The 25379-nt window shown below is 41.2% G+C and overlaps 1 protein-coding gene across 7 annotated transcripts in view; it reads right to left on the bottom strand.

Annotated features, from left to right (window-relative positions):
* Positions 1-621: 621 nt before the first annotated feature.
* Positions 622-25379, bottom strand: part of LOC131346651 (mitogen-activated protein kinase kinase kinase kinase 4-like) — a 51422-nt gene continuing 26664 nt past the window's right edge. The window contains exons 4-32 of one of the 7 annotated variants that reach the window (XM_058380197.1): positions 20232-20357; positions 19515-19622; positions 18520-18610; positions 18282-18412; positions 18070-18124; positions 17270-17348; positions 16255-16430; positions 16031-16103; positions 15090-15300; positions 13730-13891; positions 11581-11667; positions 9968-10414; positions 8546-8695; positions 8034-8270; positions 6929-7032; positions 6678-6811; positions 6494-6591; positions 6182-6351; positions 5955-6072; positions 5454-5693; positions 4464-4581; positions 4061-4231; positions 3326-3469; positions 3077-3211; positions 2861-2961; positions 2601-2750; positions 2281-2440; positions 1975-2114; positions 622-1414 (exon numbers count right to left, since the gene is read on the bottom strand). In XM_058380197.1, the coding sequence (XP_058236180.1) occupies positions 1331-1414; positions 1975-2114; positions 2281-2440; positions 2601-2750; positions 2861-2961; positions 3077-3211; positions 3326-3469; positions 4061-4231; positions 4464-4581; positions 5454-5693; positions 5955-6072; positions 6182-6351; positions 6494-6591; positions 6678-6811; positions 6929-7032; positions 8034-8270; positions 8546-8695; positions 9968-10414; positions 11581-11667; positions 13730-13891; positions 15090-15300; positions 16031-16103; positions 16255-16430; positions 17270-17348; positions 18070-18124; positions 18282-18412; positions 18520-18610; positions 19515-19622; positions 20232-20357 (4200 nt within the window). In that variant the 3' untranslated portion in view covers positions 622-1330. Of the gene's footprint in view, positions 1415-1974; positions 2115-2280; positions 2441-2600; positions 2751-2860; positions 2962-3076; positions 3212-3325; positions 3470-4060; positions 4232-4463; positions 4582-5453; positions 5694-5954; positions 6073-6181; positions 6352-6493; positions 6592-6677; positions 6812-6928; positions 7033-8033; positions 8277-8545; positions 8696-9967; positions 10415-11580; positions 11668-13729; positions 13892-15089; positions 15301-16030; positions 16104-16254; positions 16431-17269; positions 17349-18069; positions 18125-18281; positions 18413-18519; positions 18611-19514; positions 19623-20231; positions 20358-25379 lie in introns of all 7 variants that reach the window. The other 6 variants (XM_058380196.1, XM_058380199.1, XM_058380198.1 and 3 more) reach the window with 6 other exon arrangements.

Below are 25379 nucleotides of genomic sequence, written 5' to 3'. Positions count from 1 at the left end.
TCCCATGCTTTAGAGGACTTTAGGGTTGCACACTTTTATCCAACATACTCGTACTCTCCTCCATTATTCCCATGTGTGTCTGGAACAACGCTGTGATTGAATGCGTGGTGATGTGCGCTGGCCAACTAAATCAATGTCATTCGTCAACAACGATTTTCATGATTGATTATTATCGATCTAATCGATTCGTTGTTTCAGCCTTAAGTGACGGGTAAGGTGAACACCACTGATGATCTCCTCAACATGGCACCTGTTAGTGGGTGGGATATATTAGGCAGCAAGTGAACATTTTGTCCTCAAAGTTGATGTTAGAAGAAGGAAAAATGGACAAGCCTAAGGATTTGAGAGAGTTTGACAAGGACCAAATTGTGATGGCTAGATGACCGGATCAGAGCATCTCCAAAACTGCAGCTCTTGTGGGGTGTTCCCGGTCTGCAGTGGTCAGTATCTATCAAAAGTGGTCCAAACCTTTCACTCCCGCATCAGTATGAGCTAATCTGGACAATCTAAAATCTGGCCCATTTATTCAGACCAAGGGATTGTTGGATGGCGTGAAACTGAAATGTGCATGTGGTATTCAAAGCATCAGTTATCAATGATATGGACACAAGACTCAAACAATGAGAAGGAAACTAAGAATTTATTTATCAAGTGCAATGCTTAAAAAATAAAAACACTCAATGTACTGTATATGAAACATTGTTGCAAGTTCATCAGCATAAAATCTCAATGCACTAAAGTCAACGTTGTTAAAAACGCCGGTGAGTAATAATCCCCCAAAGTAACCCGGACTACCACAATAATACAGTATGAACGATGTTTTGGCAGTTGACAAATTCACAGGAAAAAAAAGCAGAGCTCCTTCAGATCACCTGCTGCCATGAAGCCCCACCCCTGCTTTCCCTCGACTGTGGAGGAGAGAGAGAGGGAGAGAGAGAGAGAGAGAGAGAGAGAGAGAGAGAGAGGCAACATGCACGCTCCCTTCACAGAGTTCTGCACAAATACATTTACGTAAACTGTATTAGTAACTGTTCATGCGCTTAGATCCCTCCATGTGTTGAAAAGAGGAGCCCCTGAATGTTAAAAGTGTTACAGATCTCCAGGAAAAGTCTGGAATAGCATTTTACACTTCCAGCCTTTGCAGACGTGTCGGCTACAGGGGTCACGGTCACTCCCTTCCACAAATCTGCTCATGATTCTGCATTCACAGGTCACAGCTATTGAAAGAGCGCTGCTGCTGCTGACCCAAGAAGACATTTCAGCTTGAGGCTGATTTCATATCAATGCCGGCTTGACAGTGGTTCCAGGAACATTCTGTAGTCAAGAGGCTTTACCAGCTGAGCAGATTGCTGCGGCCCAGGGTCATGAAGTAGACCTGACTCGCGCCACCTTGGCGTACAGAAGCAAAGAAAACCTGCAGGAGAAACGACAGTTCCACATTATCAGACTCAGCTGATGTCCACTGGGTCTGCAAGGGTTACTGCTACTGATGGACACTTTCACAGCTAAGCACTCAAATACAGACATAAAGTAATGAATTATTCTAGATTTAAAACGAATAGTGAGAAGTGTAATTAAATATTAATTTCCTTTTGACACTAAATGGAAGAAAAAACTAGAAGGCCAATTGAATAAATTCAATATGAGCCCATTAAGAAGCCTGTAGTAATATATCGGCAGAGACTGAACGAACATTAGCAGTAGTGTTTGCTCTGGGAAAATTGTACCAATTGAGAGAGAGAGAGAGATGCTCATGAAGTGCTTTAAATTCTTTTTTCTATACTACACTACACACTAAAAAAGAACAGAGGTGCAAACAAGACTAATCCAGGAAGAGGAAAGAAATCACAAAACATGTCTGAGAATGGGAAGGCTCCATGCTTTCATCGGCTGTACTAATATTTAACCTGATAAGTAACGGTTTGTTTTAATCCAGTGCCATAATGTGCAGGCTGAAATTGGATAAAGTCTCACCTTGTCATTTCTCTCGCACAAGAATTTAAGCCTTTGTGCCCTTTTGTGCATAAAAACACCATCCAGATGGCCCGTCTCGACCGAGCGGATCTCTATGGCCTTCTCGCCCCAGCCCATGATCTGATTAGACCGGATATATGCTGCAGAGTAAAGGAGTGTGTCATCATGTGGATATACAGTATAAACACAGTACAATTCTGCTAATAATGATATATTTATGAGTTATCAGAGACTATAGCAGACGCTACATGCATTCTGCTCTTATCTACACGGTTGTGATGGAGTGTTCATGTGTTTTCAACGTACCCACAGACGTGGGCATCTCTCCCCACTGTAACACCACGTCTTTGGTGATGCGCCCGTACGTGTTCACATACACGCCTTCATCCTCATAACAGACCAACAGCTCGATGCCATCCGTGTTGGGGAGGATGATGATGGCGTGCGACTGGATGCTGGTCTGAATCTATCAGATTAAAAACGGCGCAGGGTTAATCAGATAATCAGAGTACCATCTATGAAACTGAGGACAATGAAAACGTCAAACACAGAGTAGGGCTTTTCATGAGCTTCCTGCCACAGCTTCCTGTTATTGAGAATGCTGCAGAAGTACACAGGGTGCTTACATGCGTGGGCAAATAGATGTCGTAAACAGCACCCGAATCCACATCGACTGCGTGGAATCCAGAGCAGGAGCCATAGATCACCTTTAACCTCTGACCCTCCTCTACTGTCAGGTCCACTAGCAAGGGCTTGTGTACCAGGTCTCCAAATGACTGCAAGAAGAAACATGTTTGATAAGTATATTAATATCTCAAAGCATGCGTGGGTCAATTAGTTTAGTGTTACCGAATTTCTAAAAGGAGTGTTTTTACTTTGAACTCACCTTGAAGGCCATGAATTTATGGTACGGCTTCGGTGCCCATGCATAGACCTCCACAGAGCTTTTCAAGGCGAGCACCAAGAACTTGATTCTTTCATATTTCACTGTGAGAGAAAACATTTGAAATTTATATTTATACACTATGTGTTTTGAAAATCACATTTCTATTAATACCCCTGATAACTGCTTAAGTCCAGGAACCGTGAAACAAACACATACCAACTTTGTAGTGCACACAGCCCTCCAGCTCTCCCACTGTAGTCCACCCCTGCTTCTTCTCTACCTCTGGGTCATTGTGTAGGATCTTGTTCCTCAGCCAGGACAGATAATACACTCGCAGCTTGTTCTTTTTTCCTGGCACAAAACAAACACTAAAGTAAGTTAAATCAGCTCTTAAAAGGCACTGGTGTCCACTTTCTTGGCTACGTAAAACAGATACAGTGCATCTTCCCAGGCTCTATATCTTACCTGATATTGTGACCAGGACATTGAGGCCCTCGAGAACATCCATTTGTTGGAAACGGCGCCGGTTGATCAGGGGGTAAACTTTTCCCTGCCCACTGCGATCCAGAAGCAAAAGCCCACTTTCTGTCCCCACCAATAGGTTCACACCTACAGAGGAAGAACGGGGAGTTTAACCAAAAGTAGGAGTATAATAACGAAAATATTTCAGGTCCTGCTCATAAGGAACAAATATCCAATGAAATAATCATATAACTGAGTTCAGCCATCCGATATAAAGATGAATAGAGCTAGTACCTCTCTGTTTAACATTGCTGAGTGTGAAATAGTTGGACATAAAATCCAGAGAGACAGGGATGTTATGATTTTAATGTGTTCTTAGAGCTCTCATGGATACCACTGGCTGCACCTTATATTCGTTTTTATATCCAAAACATCTCATTTCCAAGTCCCTGGTAAGATGAGCTGGCTTTGATTAAATATGGTTTTGTGAAAAACAAACGAAAGCTATAATTGATTCACCAACAAACTCGAGCTAATTATCCTCAATGATTCTCTTTCAATCTGCACTAAATCATCAGTCTACTGTACACTTACGCTCATGCTGTTTAGGATTATTTCTGGTAGCTATTTAACTTCAGCCTTCATTTCACAGAAGCTTGAGCTAATCAGCGATAGCAACCAAGCATGACCGACTGTTCATAAAGGGTGTTAGAATTAGTCAAACGGTCAGTTACATACCCCAGAGTGCAGCACACAGGATCTCGGAATTGAACCTCTTCTTGTACTTGCGGATCTCAGGAGTGTCGCTCTGAGGCCGAGTGTTCACGGGGTTTACATTAACCACCGAGCCTTTCCTCATGGGGTCTGGCCTTAATGCTTCATGCAGCCGACTGTCATTCCCGATGACCGCTGCACAACAAGACCAGTCATTATCTGCTTTATCTGATCTATGTTAATGTATGATGTATGTTGCATTCATCTTCTATGATATTTTTATTGCACATGTCTGAAAATAAAACTTAAAGCAACACTAGGAACTTCTCCTGGTGCATTATACTGACTGATACAAAGACTGCTGCATTTTATTTAAATTATTACGCTACTATCCTCATGTGGTATTATTCCTATTTTTGTGACTTACCCATGTTGTTGAGAGAGCTGCCAGTGGAGGGGGATATTTGTAGAAGGCGAGGGTCAATAAAGGGGGTGAAGGAAGAAGACGACTTGTGTTTTTGAAGAGAATTACTGCCAGAGAGTGTCTGGGGGGGGAGAAAAAAAAGAAAAAACAAGTCAAGTAAATGATAGTGACTATATATAGCAGAGAATCTGGGCTTGTTTTTACAATCTCTTGAGTCTAAGACAACAATCATTCAGAAAGCTCTGGCTGGTCTCACAACTGGAACCAGTTCACAGTTAAACAATAATATAAAAATGTTCAGTGTTGATGCCTCATTAACAAAGTTAGTGCAGTTTAAGTGATTACAACAGCTATAAAGATGCACTAGGAACAACAAAAAAAAAAAAATGAAGAAAGTTATAAATTGTGACCCGAGAAACCGTGCCTGTTAAAATGGAGACGTGCGAGATGAATTAAAGAGGGTTGAAAATGAACTGAACGGTGTAGAGAGAATTGAGAAGTAGAAAAAAGATGAATGGATAAGCTCATTTAAAAAATTTCTCTGTACTGAACCTGAGCCTTCCTTAAAAATCTAAAATAGTGAGTGGAGATTTTTTGAAGGGGGGAAAAAAAGGGGCCAAAAGAAAAAAATAGGTTTTGCAAAGGAACTGTTAAAATATTCTGCTGTTTTTTTTTTTGTTTTTTTTTTTGGGGGGGGGGGGGATTCTACCACAAGCCAAACATCAACATAGACAAGAAAATAGCAAATAAACCAAACTGAATATTTAAATGGGTGAGATTTTACTAAATAGAACAAAAAAGCAAAAAATAACAGCTCCCTCGAGGGAAGGCAGTATCTCAAATGAGCCCATTATAGTGCTGGTGGTGCTTAGAGCTCGTCCATCACCCAGCATCAATCAGAAGGGGCGCTGATGTGAATTAGCGGTGAGTAGTGTGAATAAAGCTGAGTAAAAACTAGCCAGCAGTTCAGAGTGGTACAATGGCTAAACATACCTCGCTGGCAAGCAGCCTCTCCAAGGCGGATTGGGGGGACATGGAGGGACTGGTGTGACTGGAGGAGGGGGAGGAGGTGATTGAGGGGGAGGGGGAGTGATGGCTCTGTTGGATGAGATCAGGCAGCAGGTGAATACGGCCTGCGAAGCCATTTCGCTCCTGGTGGCCCAGAGCTGGACCGTGACCAGGGCCAGGACCCGAACCAGGCCCGGGAACCAATCGGATTTTCTCTGCTACACTCTGGAATCAAAAACAGGCACAGCTGAGTCTATACTCCGTGGGGGAAGAAGAAGGGAGGCAAGAGGGCCAGTAAACGAAATATTCGGATTTGCATACAAGTCTCAAAACTGCGAGAGTGCTGTTTTTCCAAGTACAAAAGTAGAAAATAAAGAAAAAAATAATATCATTCAAAGTACATACAGAAGGAATGGATGAATGATGACACACAAAACATTAAACAAGAACAGAAAGAACAAGAACAGGCCTTTCAGCCTCTCGAACCTGTCTGACAATTAAAGTGCCGTCTTTAGAGGGTGTGATGGCAGTGTCGCTTTCTGCTTCATCGTGAACAATCATGGTCTTCACTGACTCCGTTTCACCGTTGCTAACTTTTGCAGAGCTTCAGGAAAGACACATACATGAATAATTTGATTATTTCAATACTGAAAGCATGTTAAATGTGTAGCGTGATAATATACGCGATTAAAAACAGGAAATAGCGAGCACACCTTGCCCTCGAGTCCTCTGTGCCGGATGTAGACTCGTTACCCAGCTCCTGTTCCACCTCATCATCCTCTTCTGAATCGGAATCCTCACTAGATGAGGAGTAGTCTGTCACCTTGTGAGGAGGACGTGCCTCTTCAATTGCACGCACCTCATTGGCCAGTAGAGTGAGATCCTAAGTGTGGGATTTATAGATGCACAGGTTTCATTAATAGAAACAACAGTACTCCTTCTCATTCCTGAAAATATCCATTTGGCTTAAAAAGGTGTGATGGATTTCCAGACAACAGAACTAAAAATAAAGCTTAAAAACTTACAGAGGGCCTGGTTGGTCTGACAAAGTCCTTCTTTTCCTCTGATTTTTTGCCAGCAGTTTCTTGCCGTGGATGTGGCGAGCCCTCAGATTTTGAAGATGCTGCAGAAAGGAGATAAAATCAATGTAAATTAAAATGTCCTACTATAACGTGTTTCTATGCATTCGGATGTAGCAGCAGCACTCACAGCGAACCCTGAACTTCTCCCCTGAGCTCTGAGAGCTAGTCTGTGAGCTGGAGTTACTGGAGCCGGAAGAGCTTCCACTGCCTGGTCTAGCCAGCTTCTCCACCCGATCCCACAGCAGACGCGGCTCCACGTTGCTGACGGAAAGATAAGCGGTTGAAAGCTGGATGAATAATCAGTACTTTTTCATGATTCACTCGTCTAAATTGTTGAGATCTGAATAATTTGAAACTGTATAAAACAGTCAAAGGAACCTTCCAGCGTTCCTCTGTCCAGGTTGGCTGCTCTGCTGGTTGTTCTGAAGAGGCGAGTCTCTGCGGGACAGTACAGGGGATCTGGATGTCGTCCTCAAAGGGACCTTTGAGTAAAAAAGTCAAAAATTGCAAGTAAATAAAATAAATCTATAAGGCACAAGCCTATTCAAATGATTCAGAACCTTCTGTGAATTTTTGGATCCATATGATGAGGTGTTTTTTGCCATTGTACTTTTCAGTTAATTAGTATTAGTAATATTAGTAGTATTTGGATTAGAGAGTGTTAGCCCAACACTGTGAATGTCAGTCAAGCCGTGATGAAAATCTGATGGGGTTAACTGCAGTGTGACTAACCAAGAATATTCTTTATTAATAAAAAAAACCCTTATTTAATACATTCCATTATTTCCAGTTTAGTGACTGTGTGAAGCAATCGCTTAGACTTTTCATTGCACCAGGCTCAGACAGTGACGCGATTAATCCTGTGCTTTCTTTTAGTAAATCTAACGTTCCTATATCTGCATATAATATCAGCAACTTTTTATTATACACATGCTTTAAAACAAACGTACATGATCTCCCCTATTCTACCGTCACTGCTGGCAAATAAAGCTTGTACAGGGTTTGGATATTAATCAGAGCCTCTGTAATAGAGGATGCTAGCTTGGTGGAATTAAACTGCCTTAATGTGGACTCTCAAAGCATTTCATCAGCACCAGACAATTTCTAAGCCAGTGTAGCTCAGTCTATTAGAGAGAAGCTGCATGAGGTTGTTCATCTGGGGCTAAAAAACAGAAATAAAAAATATGCATCCACAGTGTTGATTCTATTAGCGGTGTTATCTTTTACACTCCTGTTTAATATTTTACCTCGACTATGTGACATGGCCAGGAATCATATATTATGTGTGATTTAATTCATTTTATTTAGCAATAGTAAGAGTTATATTAATTTATTTAAGCATCAAAGTGAAGTATGGTAATACTGCATCATTATCATGATTATCAGGACCTGCCTAGTTTTAATTATTGTGTTGTTTTTTTTTCCTCCTCAGGTTTACAAGCATCTCACTTTGAGCAGGAAAACATCTGGATCCTGCTCTTACCTTTGGTGGAACCTCGTCATTGTGGGATGTTTCGGGTGTCTCGTGGCTCCGAGACTGTGAATGGGACAGAGGGTGTGGATGCTCGGAGCGTGCGGGGTGTGCAGGGTGCGCTGGGTGGTGTGGCTCCTGCGAGCGCAGATGGAGATGTGCAAAACTAGGAACTGGATCGCTGAACGAATGGGAACGGGACACGGGGGGAGCGGATGCGTTGTTTTTTAGAGCGGCCAGGTGAGACCACTGGACCTTGCGGAAGGGGAAAGAACAGAAGGAGAGGGAGTGTGGGGAGGGGGGGTTCGTGAGGGGGACAAAAGAGCACAGGCACAGTGAGACGGACAGGCGTGAATACAGCCAAGAACACAAAATATGGGACAAAATGGGGAGGGGACAAAAAGGACATTCCCCTTGATGACCACACTGTGTATAAAGTCATCTGGCATCATACAGACATTGGCATAGCAAAATACAGTGCGTCATGTGAGAGGCGGGAAAGCTAAGGACATGTCCGGCATTACCTGTGGTTCCATGGGCTTGTGCATGCTTGAGGACTCGGATGAGGTGTTCCCGTTAGAATAGGGCTCAGATGAACGGGGAGGTACCGGCGGCTGCTTGGGTGGAGCTGTCTGAGGCGAGCCTTGATGGTTCTTACGGTATCTTTCATCAGCCTGCCACAAAGGACACAGGACACCAGGAGATTAACAATTAACTGGCGGACATGACGGACATCTCAAAGTGAACCGACAATTACTCCAAGGCAGGAAACTTGCATGCTGGTGCCTGGGTAACAACTCAGCAAGCTGAAGTAAGAGATGAATGAAACGGACAAAACTGTGTTAGGACATTGCCGCTCTGGCTTATAATCAAGCCAGCATGAGTTTCATGCTCATTATTTATTTATTTTTCACTCACATTATCTAAATATTAAGACAATCAAAGACTCTTTTTCCTAAAGAGCAGAATCAAAGCCAAACCATGACATGCAAAACACACAAAAGGGGGAAAAAAATGAAGCATTTCTATATCTGGGATCAAACTGACTACAATAACTAATATTTATCTATAACCATTGTGGTCATCTTTAAAAAACATTATTTAAACACAGCTCTATTATACGTCCTTCAACTGGACTGTATAAATGTTGGTTTAGTTGACACAAGAAAGCAAGACAAGGCTTAAAAGGAGCAAGGATGTAGTTTTTACATTCTAGTTAATGACTATGGTGGTCAGTGATATGGTTTTCTTTCTGGGTGAAAAAAGATATAATCCAATTTTTGTAAAGAACTATGTAACTGATGCAGAGTGTTTCCCACTGACACGGTGTCCAGACTGGCTCCAAAGCCAGGACAGAATATTAAATGACTTATTTTGTTGAAAAATAAATAAATAAATAAAATCTGAATTGAAACAGAACTTAGTGACAGTAGATTAATTAAATGAGGTAATTAAATTTAATTAATTAAATGAGGTAATTAAATGTAATTAATTAAAAGAGGTGGTCAGATTACTAAAAGGTTTTGACTAAATACATAGCACTTATTTACTGATGAAATTAGAGCTCATCTTCCAAAATGCAAAATCTATGTTGATGTTCTTGAAGCGTAATTCATGTCTATGAGGATTTGGTAAAATACAGACAATCCAGTGTATTATGTTGTAAATGGTCACGTTGTCAGTGGAGACGGAATGTGGGATGACCACAGTAATATTAATAATGATGCAAAATGTGATGTGGTGGATAAATAGAACATAATGATTCTAATATATATGCGAAATCAGTATCCAAAGAAAACCAAATTTCCACTGCTCCCACCAGCACACTTGTACCTGACTGCCATTTAGTTAAAATGTTCTTTACATGCAAAACTGAGCCAAGGTTAGCTCGAGAAGCCAGAGTAGCAGCAGGCAACAGTGGGTGGACCAACAGGATGGCTTTTCACCTCTCCGACTGGCTGGGCTTCAGACACCGGGCCACCGGTTGGAGTTGACCGGACGAGGGGTTCGTCAGTCCTGTCTGTCTCACCCACTGGCTGTGTGACTAAAGGGCTCGAGTCCACTGACACGCTCTCAGTCTGTTCCCTGCACTCATCAGTAAGTGCTTCATTCCCATCTACATCATTATTCTGCTCTGTGTTTTGGTCGCTGCTGGTCTGACAGGGACTGTCAGCCTTTGGCGCACACTCGTCTGCGTTCGAGTAAACTGGGGGATCGGGGCCATCTAAAGGGCGAGCTTGGGGTAGTTTTGCCCAGTCGGGCTGGGCCGTGAGGGAGGAAGTGCGCTGTTTGGGCCCGTGCTGCAGGGAGAGCAGGTAGGCCTGTTCCTGCTGGAGCTGCCGCTGCAGCCGCTCCGCCTTCCGCTGCTCCTCCAGCTCCCGCCATTTGAACTCCTGAGCACAGAGCGTAGCTCCATGAAAAAGCTCCACAATTATTGAGGACATTTCCATGACGGTTAACTCATTACATGTATTTGAACAATTATACCCAGTATGGTCTGTAAGATTCAATCATCATTCTATCATCATTGTAAGATTCAATCATCATTCTGTAGCTTATGCAAATACTGCACTAGTGTGCTCTAGAGCCATAGTTCTCAAAGAGGGTTCTCTAAAGCTTACACAGACAAACTCTTATTATGCCAAGACAAAAATATTATTTCACACATTTATATAATGTGCAGAATGAAAATGATTTGTAAAAAAAAAAAAAAAATCCTAGTGATGGTCTTTGAATTTATTTATTTTTCTATTTCTGATTATTATTCAAGTTTTACAAGTAAAGACGTAACTGACTTTAAACAGTTTGAGAACCCCTACTCTAGAGCATGTGGTCCTAGACACTACCAATCTAAAAGACTAAAAGTGATTAAATGTCTTTATGTAGTTCTGACTATTTTTGTAACACTGGTCCCTAAAATGAAAACTTATATCAGACAGAAACCTTACACCCAAACGCCACACAATGTCACCTTACATACCAGTAACTATAAAATAAAAACTGTATTTGTTTATTCACTGATGTGTACGATGGATGGAAATGGGAAGAAAAGGGTCAAAAAGGAAAACCCAGAGAGAGAGAGAGAGAAAGAGAGAGAGAGAAAGAGAGAGAGGGGCATTTGAGTTTGTTTGTGGCAGTCCCATATTAACTCATTTCCACTTTCTCCCCATGAGACACTGTGAAGGCTGTTTACAACATAAACAGCTCCCTGCAAAGACAAGAACAATGACTCTGGCCTAACCACAGGAGAGAGGGGAATAGTAGGAAATCCCCTGCTCTTCCTGCTGGGTATTTCCTGTGGCCGTGTCATGAGACTGCGCTTATATAAATATATGTCTGGACGGAGTGAACCTTCTCCCTCAGGGAGCAGATGGTATACTGAACGAGATACACAACACCATTAAAAACATTAGTGAATCTTTCATCTCGTGAAATCTCAAATCATCCCATTTTAGCTTAACAGGACAGGCCAGAAATAACAATCAGTTCCAGGATAAACTAAACAGACTTGACTTTAGAAAGAGACGTAAACACGAGAAGGAAAGAGCAGAGATCGTACCAGTAACATGGCCTGCTCGTGAAGCAGCTGCTGCTGAAGGATCTCGAGATGCCTCTGCTCCTCTTCCAGCTGACGGCGGATATATTCCTGTCAATCACACGTGTCAAGGTTAGACTTGGGGTTAGTTTCAAAATGCCTTCCAAGTGTGTTCAAAAATAATAGACGTGTGTGTGCATCCTTTGAAATCCTTATGACTAAAATACAACCAGAAGAATGTTCTTGTTTACCTCCCTGTCATGACTCCCTTTTTTCCCTAGAATATAAATATAAGGGGAGACACAGGCCAAATTCCCTTATTCATTCCACACCATGGAGAAAATTAAAGGAGCGGTTCTCACAGTGGTGTCGATAAAGTAAATAAACTTTTTGTCTCTTTTTACAGTTGTGGAAGAGCAACACATTTTAAGTTCTTGTAGTTTCTGCTCTATTTCTCTTCTTTAATTCATCTTCTTTCGGTTTTTCCCTTCAGGGGTCGCCACAGCGAATCATCTCTCCACCTATCCCTATCTTCTGCATCCTCAAGCTTCATATCCTTATTTATTACATCCATATACCTCCTCTTTGGCCTTCCTCTTTGTCTCCTGCCTGGCAGCTCCATGTCCAACATTCTCCGACCAATATACTCACTCTCCCTCGTCTGAACATGTCCAAACCATCTTAATCTGTCCTCCCTAACTTTGTCCAACATGAGCCGTCCCTCTGATGTACTCGTTCCTAATCCTGTCCAACCGTGTCACTCCCAAAGAGAACCTCAACATCTTCAGCTCTGCTACCTCCAGCTCTGACTCCTGTCTCTTCCTCAGTCACTCTGTCTCTAAACCATACAGCATGGCCGGTCTCACCACTGTCCTGTACACCTTCCCCTTGATTCTCGCTGATATTTCTCTCTCTCTTCTTTAATTCATAAGACTTTAAATAATGTCTACTGGGCCATTCCAGTGTGAAAACCTTTCGGAAAAAATACACAGCTGTGTTATTATTGATTATTTAAATCATGTGTTTATGTTCATAGACTAGACTGAATTTCTTTTACAGTTAATTGTTTTACATTCCCCGGTTTGACTCCTGTATTAGAGAATATCTCCACCCATGACCTTTTGTATTAAAGAAAATAAGACAAAAATAGGTGACGTTTATAGAAACAGACAAGGTATTGAATAAACTATATAGACAACCACTGCTAGGAAAATATCTAAGAAGATAATTAATCTGTGTGGTCATGAACACGTCTGGACGAGGGTGCGAAGTGAGGAGGCTGTTTAGAGAAGCAAACTTTTTCATTTTGCAATCATCCTTAGCCTCAATCAAGTCTCCAAATCTACAATTACGCACCACTTCCATGACCGCAAAGCATTGGGAAGGCATGCCAGAAGAAAGTCTTTTCTTTCATCTAACCACTGATGTAAGCACCTGGAGCTCATAAGAGACTACTGAAACTTTAACTGGAACTGGGTTCTACAGTCAGCAGGGTTTGACAAACAAAATAGGTTGAATAGGCATAAAAAAAGGATGGCTATCCAGAAAAAAAAAAACCTATTAACCCAAAAAAGGAAACTGTACCAGGTTTTAAAAAATAAAAGTCTCTCGGCTTCTGCCAAGAAACTGCAACTGGGTCATGGTTGAATCTTTCCGAAGATAATTATATAAAGCATGCATCCAAAAACCCAAACAAAATCGATCCAGGCTTGTGACTTGACCATCTCAATCCTTTGACCTAAAGAATACTGAAAATCTGTGAGGTGATCTGAAGAGGAGATGATGTACGACACTTGAGGCAAGATTGTGAGGAACGGTCTGATTCACTGCTCCGAATTCTCCAGTCTCGTTGAGTTTCAACTGAAGAATCGGTATTATGCTGGCAAAGTGGGCGCTGAACAGAGGAATAGATCCAGGTGCCAAAAAATTATGATGTAGTTTTATTAAAATAAATGTATTAAAATCTTTTCTTTTCTTCAAATAAATTACTTTTAAATAGAGCTTGACTGTATCGGACATATTCGACACATTTTTGTTCAATGTTTTCAGTACAGCTCTGACGCATTTTATATTATAAAATATGGCATCCTAGAATTCCTAAAATTAGCATCATCCATGAAAAAAATTCTGTTATCTAAGGAATTCTAAGACCAGAGGCCTCTTTTTCAGTTACCTGTTCGCGATCATTCCGTCTTTTCTCTTCTTCTGCCCTCCTGCGCTCGTCCTCCTCTTTGCGCCGGCGCTCCATCTCCTCTATTCTCCTCTTTTCCTCCTGCTCCCGTCGCCTCTGCTCACGCTCCTGCTGCCTTCTCAACTCTCGCTCACGCCGTTGTTGCTGTAACACACCAGGAGAGGGCAACAGTGAGTGCATCGTGTGTGCAGAAACACTCCAAACCGTGCAAGCAGATTGTTTTTTATTTGAACACCAAGACATACACGATTTAAGTTTTTGCCATTTTAGCTAGAAATTTATCCGAGTGTTTTTTTTTTTATATAAAATAAATAAATAATGAGAGAAAATGGCCTTCCTAATCTCCTGTCTCTCTATAACCTACTTTTAAAGGCCAAGCTTAAACTCAATTATAGTAACGTGATTTGACAAGTTTGCCATGTAAACACAATAGCTGGCAACAAAATGACAGGGAATTTCTGACTGTCCTCTCTGTATTGGAACGGCAAGGTCCATTGTTTTTGGGTTTGCGATCAAAAGATGAATATTACACAATGGATCAAAATGTCATCTTTCATTTCCCCATATTTACATCTAGATATAGACTTGGAACAAAGCACTTTTGAATGGAGGCCACTCCATTTTTATCTGTTTGCAAATCCCTTGCTTATAATAACTGCATCAGGCTGATGACCCAGAGTGCTGTGCTCTCAACTTTGTTTGTTTTGTTGGGTTTCTCCCTTCAGTCTCCTCTACAGGAGGTGAAAACCTGCTTAATTGAGTTAAGGTCTGATGATTGACTTGGCCAGTCTAAAACCTTCCACTTTTCCCTCTGATGAAGTGCTTTGCTGTGTTGGCAGCGTGTTTTGGATCCTTGTCTTGTTGCATGATGAAATCCCCGCCAATTAGATTGGATGCATTTCTCTCTAACTTGGCAGACAGGATGTTTCTGTAGACTTCTGATTTCGCTGTACTGCAAAAATCATGCGTTACATCATCGATAAAGATTAGCGACTCTGTTCCAGAAGCAGCCATTGCAAGTCCATGCCGTGAGACTAACTCCACCGTGCTTGACCGCTGAGCTTGTATGTTTTGGATCCTTTTCTTCTCCGTCACTTAAGTAGAGGTTAATCATGGTTCCAGAACTTTTGTGGATCAACTCTGTATTTCTTAGCAGATTCTAATCTGTCTGAAATACAGTCTGGGGTGTGTATTCCCCATACATGATCACGGGCTGAGATTTTCATTGATAAAAGTGACGAGCAGAATTTGAACTGCGCTCTGAGCTGAAACTGACCCAGACACTCGCTGCGTTAATCAGTTCTCTAAAGCAATACATACACAGATGCTTCACCCCCCTCACCTCCTCCAGGCGTCTTCTCTGCTCTTTCTGCTGCTCGATGCGTTTCTGGCGCTCGGCCAACAGTTGGCGCTTGTACTCCTCCTGCTCGCGGAGCTGCTGCTCTTGAAGGAGCTGTTGTCTCTTCAGGGCCTCTGAGCGCTCCTTGTTTTCCTGCTGCAGCCGGATGAAGTCTCGCCGCAGCGTCGACTCGCCAGGTACGTTCACTATAGAGCTGTGAGGAATGACAGAGTAAAGACACTACAATCACCTGGTTGGCAGGTGATTTGTTTAATTAGCTTCACTATGCTACTTTTTTTAAGTGGTAGAAGGGATGGGAATTATAAGAGCAGCTGGACAACAAGATCACATGCTAAAAAAATCCCCTATACTCTAGCTGGCCTAATAGCCAGACCTGGAGGTAACTCTCTCACATCTGTCAGTCTCATCACTATAACAACAGTCCATTTTTAACACCAAAGTAATGAAATATTATAATACTAATATATCTAGTTTTTAGAACTGATTTCTTTTATATTACTGCCATCATATTATAAAATAGGACATTAAAACACACGACAGACTTTGCTTAATGGTTCAATCAAACATCATGATGCTACCACCACCATGTTTCAGCGAAAAGACTGTGTTCTTAGGGTGAGGAACAGTGTTGGCTTTCTGCCCAACATAGCACTTTGGGTACTTCGGGAGAACAAAATGGAAATTTTTGGCCTTGACTCAAAGAATACCCTGGCTAATGCTAATATTCCACCTCTCCACAAACATGTTGAGATTAAAGCATACACTGTGTGGTGTAAACAAATGACCAAATGCTGGTGGCCTTGACTTAGCACTGATCTGTTTAAGGGATTTAAGCCATCTGAGCATGAGGGGCTCCATAACGAGAAACGGAGAGAGGAAAATAAACACTCAGTCACTGGAAAAATATAAATATATTACAGTACCTGGGTTCTCCTTCCTGCTCTGGAGCCTCATCATCTTCATCTTCACTTAGACTCCAGTCATACTCTGTCTCATCTGCAGGACAGTGGTACATGTAATTCAATCATCATTGAATAATTTAATTTTGAATGTGACAATACTATAGTTAAGTACTATAAGAATACATCATCAAGGACCTTTATATTCATGAGAAAACAATAAACAGGCATAAAAGATGGAGCCGGACCTTTCTCGCCCCTCTTCTTGCGTGTGTGATCGATGTGGTCCTTGAGCTGGATGCGGACCTGCCTCTCGTTCGGCTGGTCTCTGATGAACGGATGTTTCAGGAGCTGATCGGTGGGCGGCCGCTGGGTATAATTCTTCACCAAACAGTTCTCGATAAAATTGATAAACTTCTTAGACCTGTTGATGGAAAAATGTCACTTCATAATTTCCCATCAGATAAAAGGAGAAGTAACTTGTCTTTTCACGAGCCACTCGTCTAGACGCCGAAATTTAGGAAGTTTACAATAAAGAGCTGTGATGTGGAAGTGTCCCTGAGTGAAAGAAAGAGGTCAGCTCTGAAACTGGCAAAAACTTGCTTCAGTATCCCAGATTGGAATTTTATTGCTGGAGACAGAGGAGCAAGATTTTCTGAGGGTTGTATCATGGAAATTGTGAGATCACATGTGTGAGAACTGAGATCAGCCAAGACAAGGTTAGAAGAGGCACAAGGAAAGACCTTTGTTCTGATTTACTCCATTCGCGTACGCTCGGCTATAGTTGCCAGGTTGTTAATGAGACAGAATCATTATGGGCAGGATGTATATTAGCTCTGCTCTTGCATCAAGTCTTAGGAATTCTCCAATAAAGAAACCTTTCACTTCAAGTAAAAGATTCATCATTATCTGAAAAACAGACCTTGTAGCTTGTCTCAATAGTAGACACTATATTCAGGTTCATTAAAAATTATAAAGTACAGGGTGACTTTCACCAAATGTTCCTTTTGGCATGTGTTTCAGCTTTCATAGCCACCCTATTAACATTTAAGGATAATGCACTCATAGTAGTGGAAACCAATCACCACATTCCTGCCATTCTAAAAGGCCTTCGGACTTCGGAACCAAGTAGTAGAGGACTTACATGGCTGGGTGTTATGTAAGGACACTGATTTAAAGCAACAAAGTTTACAAACAATAAGCTTCACTATAACTGATGAGCTCATGCGTACATAAAAAGGCGCAACTGCTCAAGAATCTTACCATTTTTTGGACTTGAGCCGAGGAGGTGGATTTCTTGGGATGAGGAAAAGAGCTCGCATTGGATGCATGTCACAGAGAGCTGGGAAGGAAAAGGGAAGGGAAGCTCATTTTTACAAACTCCCTCTGACAACCACAAGTTAAACAGTAGCACCCACATATCCTCCAGAAGAGGAAACCTCAGTAACCCGGCACCCGGGAAAAGTAGCTTTAGTGTCTACATCAGTTTAGTATTCATAGGTACCTGGTGAAGACGTTCCAAACAAACAGGAAATAAAAAACTGTCCTTAATGACTTTCACAAAGTACACCTTGATGTGTGTATAAACTTCACCGTGGTACAGCCTAATGTTGTAGCGCAGTGACTATAACGCAACCTGCTTGCTTTCAATTACATCAGCTGATTAAAGGAAACTAATGGACTAATTATTGTATTGCTGTGCAAGCTAATATTTCTTATTTTGAAAATATAAGATATTTCTACATGCAGCCACCTAATAGTTAAACATAAAGACCTTAACCAGACAAAAAATATTTTCCGTGCAATACAGACAGAACACAACAGCAAATCGATGACTTGTTGACTTTTTGCCTAATGCATAAACACAATGTGCCAATTTAGAAACTTTGTTAGAATACATCCTTTATTTGTTGCCCTTATCATCAATCAATGTGCTTAACCAATTAACTAGCTTTTTATAAGCACTTTTTAGCCTTTTCCGGCATTTACGAGTTGTCCACCCTTGTCAGCACATGAACACATGACTATATAGGACATAAAGTGCATAAGTAAGGTTTACTTACGTGGAGCTCCCTCGGCCATTTCGATAGCAGTGATTCCGCAGGACCACAGGTCACTCTGCATGAACAGACATGATTAATGCTTTTAGGTTTTTCCTTCACAATAAATCACATTGACCTCAGAACAAAATACACTTCACTAAAAAGGACATCACTTTCCAATAAAGCCCAATACTGAGCTAATAATCTCATGTATTCCTGAAAAGTAAACGCACTCTGTAGTCGTAAGTAGCGTCAGGGTTCTCATCGCAGGCAATGACCTCGGGTGCCATCCAGTAAGGCGTGCCGATAAAAGTGTTCCTCCTGCCGACTGTCCGATCCAATTGGGCACTCACACCGAAATCAACTGGAGAAGATCAGAGAGAAACAAGATGAAGCAGATGCTGGAATTAGCAGCAAATGATTTGTGTACTTTAATTACACACAATTACCGTATTGATTTTATTCACTTACCAAGTTTGACCTCAGCGTTTTCGGTTAGCAGGACGTTTTGGCCTTTGATGTCACGGTGGATCACGTGGTGCGCATGCAGATGGGCCAGACCCTGAACATTGATAATGACAATGAGTACACACATGAAGGAACTCAGTCCTAACTGGCAGATTTAATGCACAAATACAAGAAAGTCGGTTCAAATGTTAATGGTCAACCGCTTAAATATATATACATGTTTACATGGATTTCTGAATTAAAATCACACACTATTGCTGCACGACTGTGTACTCTATACGCACTTTATATACATTTATAACCTCACAATCTGTATATTATGGACTTTAATTATTTTCTGTATGGCACCGTTTGGAGATTAAATGTATAGTGTAGTTATTTTACATCTGTACTTTTGAGGGCCAACAACAGCTGGTACATACTTGGCCAATAAACCTGATTCTGATAACTTATCCCTCTCTAGATCTCCAGGATTGATTAGATGGCAGTGTGTGACATCTAATACATTAAAAACTTGGATGTATTCAAATTAGGCTCTAAGGCCTTATCTTAGGCCGTTTTGGACCAAAATGAAAATAAAACCTAATGTTTAAAAATATAAGCTGACATTTAGACAGATAAGAAAGAATAAAAAAGGTGAAAAACCTACAGATATATACACTGAATACTGAAAAGAACTAAAACCCACAGCAGTAAGAATTAGGTGTAGTACAATGTCTGTGTGCGTCATGCAGTCAGGATATAATGTGCAATAATCACACCAGATTTATAATTAAACTCAATTATCGCTACAAAAGCACTACCTCTATCTCCTTTTGCTCTTATTTTCTGGACAGGATATGGTCTTGCTTCTAGTATCGAAGTATATATCGTCTTGTGTGTTACAGTCTTGTGCTATACCTGCACAGCCCTATTCCGGCTTCTTATACCTTTGTGTTTATACAGAGTTTCATTGGTCAGAACCCTGAGAAAGGGAAAAAATAAATAAATCTGCTCACTCTGAGGATCTCTCGTGATATGTAGGCGATCCAGTCTTCCTTCAGGCCATTCTTGGTGTTCTTCACCAGGTCTGTGATTGAGCCAGCTCCACAGAATTCCATCACCAGCTACAAGGAGATACAGTACATTTACATTTCTGGTGTTTGGCAGACGCCCTTATCCAGAGTGACTTGCAATTTATTTCATTTTATACAACTGAGGGTTAACGGCTTTGCTCATGGGCCCCGCTGTGGCAGTTTGGTGGACCCGGGATTCGAACTCACAACCTTCTGATCAGTAGTCAAACACCTTCAACACTAAGCCAGCACATCCTACAGTAAGTAAGAACGGGAATTACAGGAAACTAATCTTTGATGAAGTGGTTTGAGAGTGATTTCTCTCCCTCATACCACAGCCAAATATTACAATTCTGTATTAATTTTTTAGTGTGTTAATGGTTCAATTTAATTTGAAACATTGTGAGACATCCATTAAACTGATCAGTCTCTGTTATCGCGTATAATCAAACCAAATTCAAAATTAATAAGTCTCTTTGGAAATAAAACGCAGCTTATTACCAAGAAATCTAATTAAGTTACGTTTTGAAGACTTTCCTATAGAGGAAAACCTACTGAATGTTACAAAGTGCTGATGATGCTGGAGACTCCTCCCACAAATTATAAACAAACGTGCCAATGTTTATTGTTTTCTTTGTTAACTAACGTAGAAATACTCACCCAAAGCTGATCATCATGTCCCGGGGGACTCTTCTTAATGAATGCTCCGTAGTATGTGGCAATGTTTCTGTGGTGCGAATATTTCTTTAGCATGTTGATCTCCAGTTTAATCTCCTCCTCTTCATCCTAAAATCACAGTAAAAGGAGAGATGGAGATAAGCCTGAGATAATTAGAACAGACACAGTTCGTGCTAATTCTATTTACGCTGGCACTGATGGGGTCTTATGCGATTCGGCCTGTGACAGATGGATTCACATAATGAGATTTTTTTTTTTCCTCCAGAGCTAACCAATGTGTACGAAGAACGTTCTTTGAAATGTGCGTAATTGGCTGCCTTCCTCTAATCCTCAAAACGGCACTTTTATTACAGAGACATAAAAAGAAAAGCGCGCAATCCGCTTAATCATGGCTAATAAAATTAAGAGTAATTGATTAGCGTGGTTTTGCTGCGCTGGCGTTCAGTCATTTTTCAAAGTGGTATAGATGAACGACCGCCAAGAATCTCCTAATGAACACTGTGAGGAAAGTAAATAAGCAGGATTGCTTTATTTGCCAAGGTACGATGTTTTACTCTGAAAACTTTGGACGACGGACAAAACACGTTCTGACCTTGGAAAGAAAAAAAAAACCCGTTGAGTGCTTGGAAAAAAACAGCTGGCAGACCTTCAGAGATGATACGCTGTGTCCGTTCACCCGGACGGAGACAGAAGATCCACACAATTATCTGCTGCCATTACTGAGTGAAAAATGCAGTTGACTGCAGTGGAGTTCTCGACTGCTCCGCCACTCATTAAGGCTAATTCAAAACACACTGTTCCTCCGTGAGTCATGTGCAGCGTGGATGAGGCATGCTAGCACAAAGGTTTTTCTGTCTAATGCAATCAAATAGCCTCCTTTTCGCTTCTGCTAGTCTGGTTGACTGCAAAGAAACTCCAAACTCAGAAACTCTGATCGTTATGCACGTTACACAAACAACACACTGCTGAAATTCACTATGAAACCAACAAAAAGTCCTCCGTTGTTGGCGAGAACAGAGAAATGTTTTGCAACTAGTAATCCCTCTGTAATGTTTGAAATCAGATGCATTTGGTTTGTTTGCTGCTTGGTTTGGTTTCACGCTACACTTATTTACGTGAACCAAATATGTAGAACAAATATATAGAGATCGTTGGATAGATATGAAGGGCTAAAAAAAATCTAAAAAGCTTCAGAGAAATGTAAAAATGACTAGTTTCAAAACAATTTCTATATAAGCTCCTGAGAGGGTCCCAACAGAAAAAAAGGTTGACCTCATCATAAGGAGATTTCACATGTTTATGTTTCGATGAGGTCACATTCAGGATCTGGGTGCTAGCCAATCTCTCGGTCTCTCCATCTCTCTTTTAAAAGCCAATCGCTGGCATCTGTGAGCTCGCATGTGGGAAAGTGTAGACAGCATTTTCTTCCTTTCTCCCATCTGAGGCAGTACGAATAGCAGTTGAGAAAACATGTGGTTGGCTGAGTTCACATGTCTTGGCAGAAAAGCATGTGTTAGATTTCACCCTCTCTGGTTTGGTGACTGTCGCATGATAGGGGACACCTGACTGGTGGGAAGACTAAATCTGAGAGATAATCAGGAAGAATCCAATACAAAAAAAAAAGCTTAAATAGCCTAACCTAAACTTTTATTAACATTTCCAAGAAATTGGACCATTTCCATGCATTATCTCCCATTACAGTACTAATGGAAATTTTCCAGAATGTTTTGATTGGTCCGGGAATACCTTAAAGAAACCCGCTCCCAATAAATAAACTAACATATTAAAAGAAAACGCATACAGGAGATTAAAATGTAGAGCAAAGTTCTAACAGTGAAGTTTTTCCTCATTATTGCCAGCAGACTGAGCAGTGTGTGTGCACACAATCGTTTTGTCCATTGGGGTGACATCATCGTTCAACAGAGGTTCCCCTTTCTTTCTCACACTGACACACACTTCCTCAGGCTGTCTTGATTATCCTTCTCTGACGGGTCACATTACAGCCATCACCTGACACTGATGAACAGACACACACGGAGCCAACTCATGACTGTGCTAAAACATGCTGGCTTCCGCTGCCGACCCCCAGATCAGAGCAAATAAAGCTGATCTTGGAACAAGAGTAGACGATTGTGTCTGCTTTGACAACTAGGCAGGCATCTGATGTAGGCCAAAGGGTATTTATTTAAAAAATAAACACAAAACTGCTTGACTTTGTCTGACTTCTCAACTTTAAACAATCAGTAGTGACTTCAATTGTATATTATTTTGGAAAAAGAAGTGTGAACTGGGAAGTTTCACACCTCCCAGTAAGAAAAATCCATGCAAAAGTCCTTGAAGCTTGTAATTCCTCAAAGTCATTAGATTCTTAAAATCTCAAATTTAATCAAGTTCACATTCGGACATGTCATCGTTCAGAGCGTAAAGTCAAAAATGGGAAACAAAAAGAAACTCAATTCTGATTAAAAGGACGATCAGATCATTAAAAGGTTTTTTCATTAGCAGTGTTCCTAATCAAGCTGTGCACTTTAATTGCTTTTCCCCGCATTATTAAACAATGAACTCTTACACACTGCATCCTAAAACAACTGGAATCATTAGGGCACCATCCAAACAACAAATCTTTGCCGTAGTGGTTGGTGATGTGACCTGATTCTATGATACACGAGATATATGTGTGTGGGTGTGTGTGTGTGTATTTATATATTAGTTTTCTTCACACACTGGTCATGTTTTGTACAACATGACAGGTTTGCTAAGACAACATTACAAAACTAGATTACAGCAGTAAAAAGAGGAAGAAGTCTTTTAAAATCTGTACAAGCTTCAGCACAAAACATCCAATCTGATTCTGCAATTGTTATGAAAATGCTGACTATTTACAGTGTCTACATTAGATCATCATGTTGCCCTTTGGCCAAATAAGTGCATGTGTGCGAGTCTTATTATACAGAAATCAACACAAACCCTCTGTCTCACAGGATACAAACATGATCTCCAGGATAATTTTTCAAGAATGCTACATTGCTCCTGTGCGTAAATCATTTGGATCCAGCTTGGTATGTAAAGGCCAAGTTTGGTATAAAAACAAATGAAAATTTTAAGAACGCTACACACAAATTTATGAGGACGTGACCTTGCCATAAGGTTTGAAGCACACAATTGTACTGGTTGTCTCTGTAGGTTGTAGCATTAGTTTCCCTTCACTTGAACAGAGAGGCTCAAACCTGATTCCAGCATGACGACGCCCCTGTGCACAAAGCGAGCTGCATGAAGACATGATTCGAGAAGGCTGGAGCGAAAACTTGAGTGTCCTGCACTGAACCTTGACCACCTTGAACACTTTAGAGAGGACTGAAACACTGACCGCACCCTAGATCTCCTCACCCAACCTCAGTGTCTGATCTTACCAATGCTCTTGTAGCTGAATAAAGACAGATCCCCACAGCCACACTCCATCATCTAGTGGAAAGCCTTCCCAGAAGAGTGGAGCTTATTATAACAGCAATGGGATTTTTAACAAGCACATATGGTGAGGTGTCCACAAACATTTGGCTATAGCGTTATGGCACTTTATCATGACAAAAATTTCAGTCATATTGCTAGTAGTCCATACTTGCCACATACTACATGCACTATGAAACCCTTTAATTGTGCAACAGGCCGTGTTTCCTGCAGAGTCTGTGGGAGGTTTGGGGAAGGAATACCCCTTGAAAATGTGGTGGCGCACACACCTACACACAGGGTAGTAGCTGAGTGTTAAGGGGGGTATGCCCACCCACGCAGACCCTATTAAGAGTCCACACTCTCAGCCTCAGCAGATCCAGACTTACATCCTGGAGCTTACAATCTCACTGCTATCCAAAGCACCAAATCACAGCCAATTTGAATGTTCCGGCCAAAGCGCTGAACAAAAAGCTGTTTCTTTTTCTAGCTGGCATTAGGAGTGGCTGTAGGTTTAGTAATCAGTATTTCTGGTGCCTTGCCAATTTTTTTTTTTTTTTTGGTGGTCTGTGTTCAGGCAAATGAGGAGGAATGTTATCTCGGGTCCAATTACCCAGCCTCCCTCGCTGTTCCCATGTGGCACAGATTCAGTTTAAAGGGAAATTAGTGACTGAAAATATTTCCTATAAAAACAGTATACGAATTAGAAGAACTAAAGGAAGACCAGATACATGTAGTTGTTTCCAGATCTTTCTTTACATTGGACTTATGTGGCTATGAAGCAATCTGTCCGGTCTGAACACGAACACTTTGGATCGTCTGAATAGACAAAATCGATCTCAAAGCTATGTCAATTTTGAGTCTAAATCTACATTCAACACATCATGATCTGGTTTCTTCTGAAAGCTGTTTTGTTTTTACTGCGAGGCAAAAACATTGGCTTAAACCCTGAGAGCGAGAAGACCGTGAGACCAGTTTTTTAAGGTGTTAGAACTTGCCTAAGACGCTCCTTGTTTATGTCCTTGGCAGTGAGCTGAATCATATCACACCGTTGCTCAACTGTTTCCTGTAACAGGTGGCTTGTTAATCAGGTGACGAATGTTAGGTGCACACCCTACGCTTGCTCTGGTGTTTACCATTTATTCTGAAAGGCAGGTCGATGGATATTTTGAACCCGAGTACACTTTTCGAGTCTATATAAAGTCACAATTGAAGATCTCTATATACTAAGACAGATTTTATAGTGGACAAGTGGGCTGTCATGATTCTGGAGAGGGAACAAAACATGTCATAAAAATACCAAATTGGGAAAACAAAACAAAAAAAAGCCCACACAGTCTGAATTTACTGAACACCCAAAATTCAAATGAAAAATGGCATAAAATAGTACATAATATGCGATTTGGGACCAACCTACTGTGTACATCTTCAAGTTAGTATGCACAATTACATTCACTGTCATCTTAAGTGTAGCTGCCTCACAGTTCCAGGATCCCTGGTTCCATTCTGAGCCTGAAGCCTTTTTAAAAAGCTCACTGGACAAAAAAACCTGTCTGTGTGGATGGAAGGCCAGAATGTAAATAAAAATATGCTTTTTCAATTTAATCTGTATTCATGTGGACATAACCTGAGCTTTGGTTACTGTGTGTGTGTGTGATTTCACATGGTCTTCTGGTCTTTTCACAT

This window comes from Hemibagrus wyckioides, linkage group LG26 (assembly GCF_019097595.1).
Source record: "Hemibagrus wyckioides isolate EC202008001 linkage group LG26, SWU_Hwy_1.0, whole genome shotgun sequence".
Classification (NCBI taxonomy): Eukaryota; Metazoa; Chordata; class Actinopteri; order Siluriformes; family Bagridae; genus Hemibagrus; species Hemibagrus wyckioides.
This window is presented reverse-complemented; position numbering and strand designations above follow the sequence as displayed.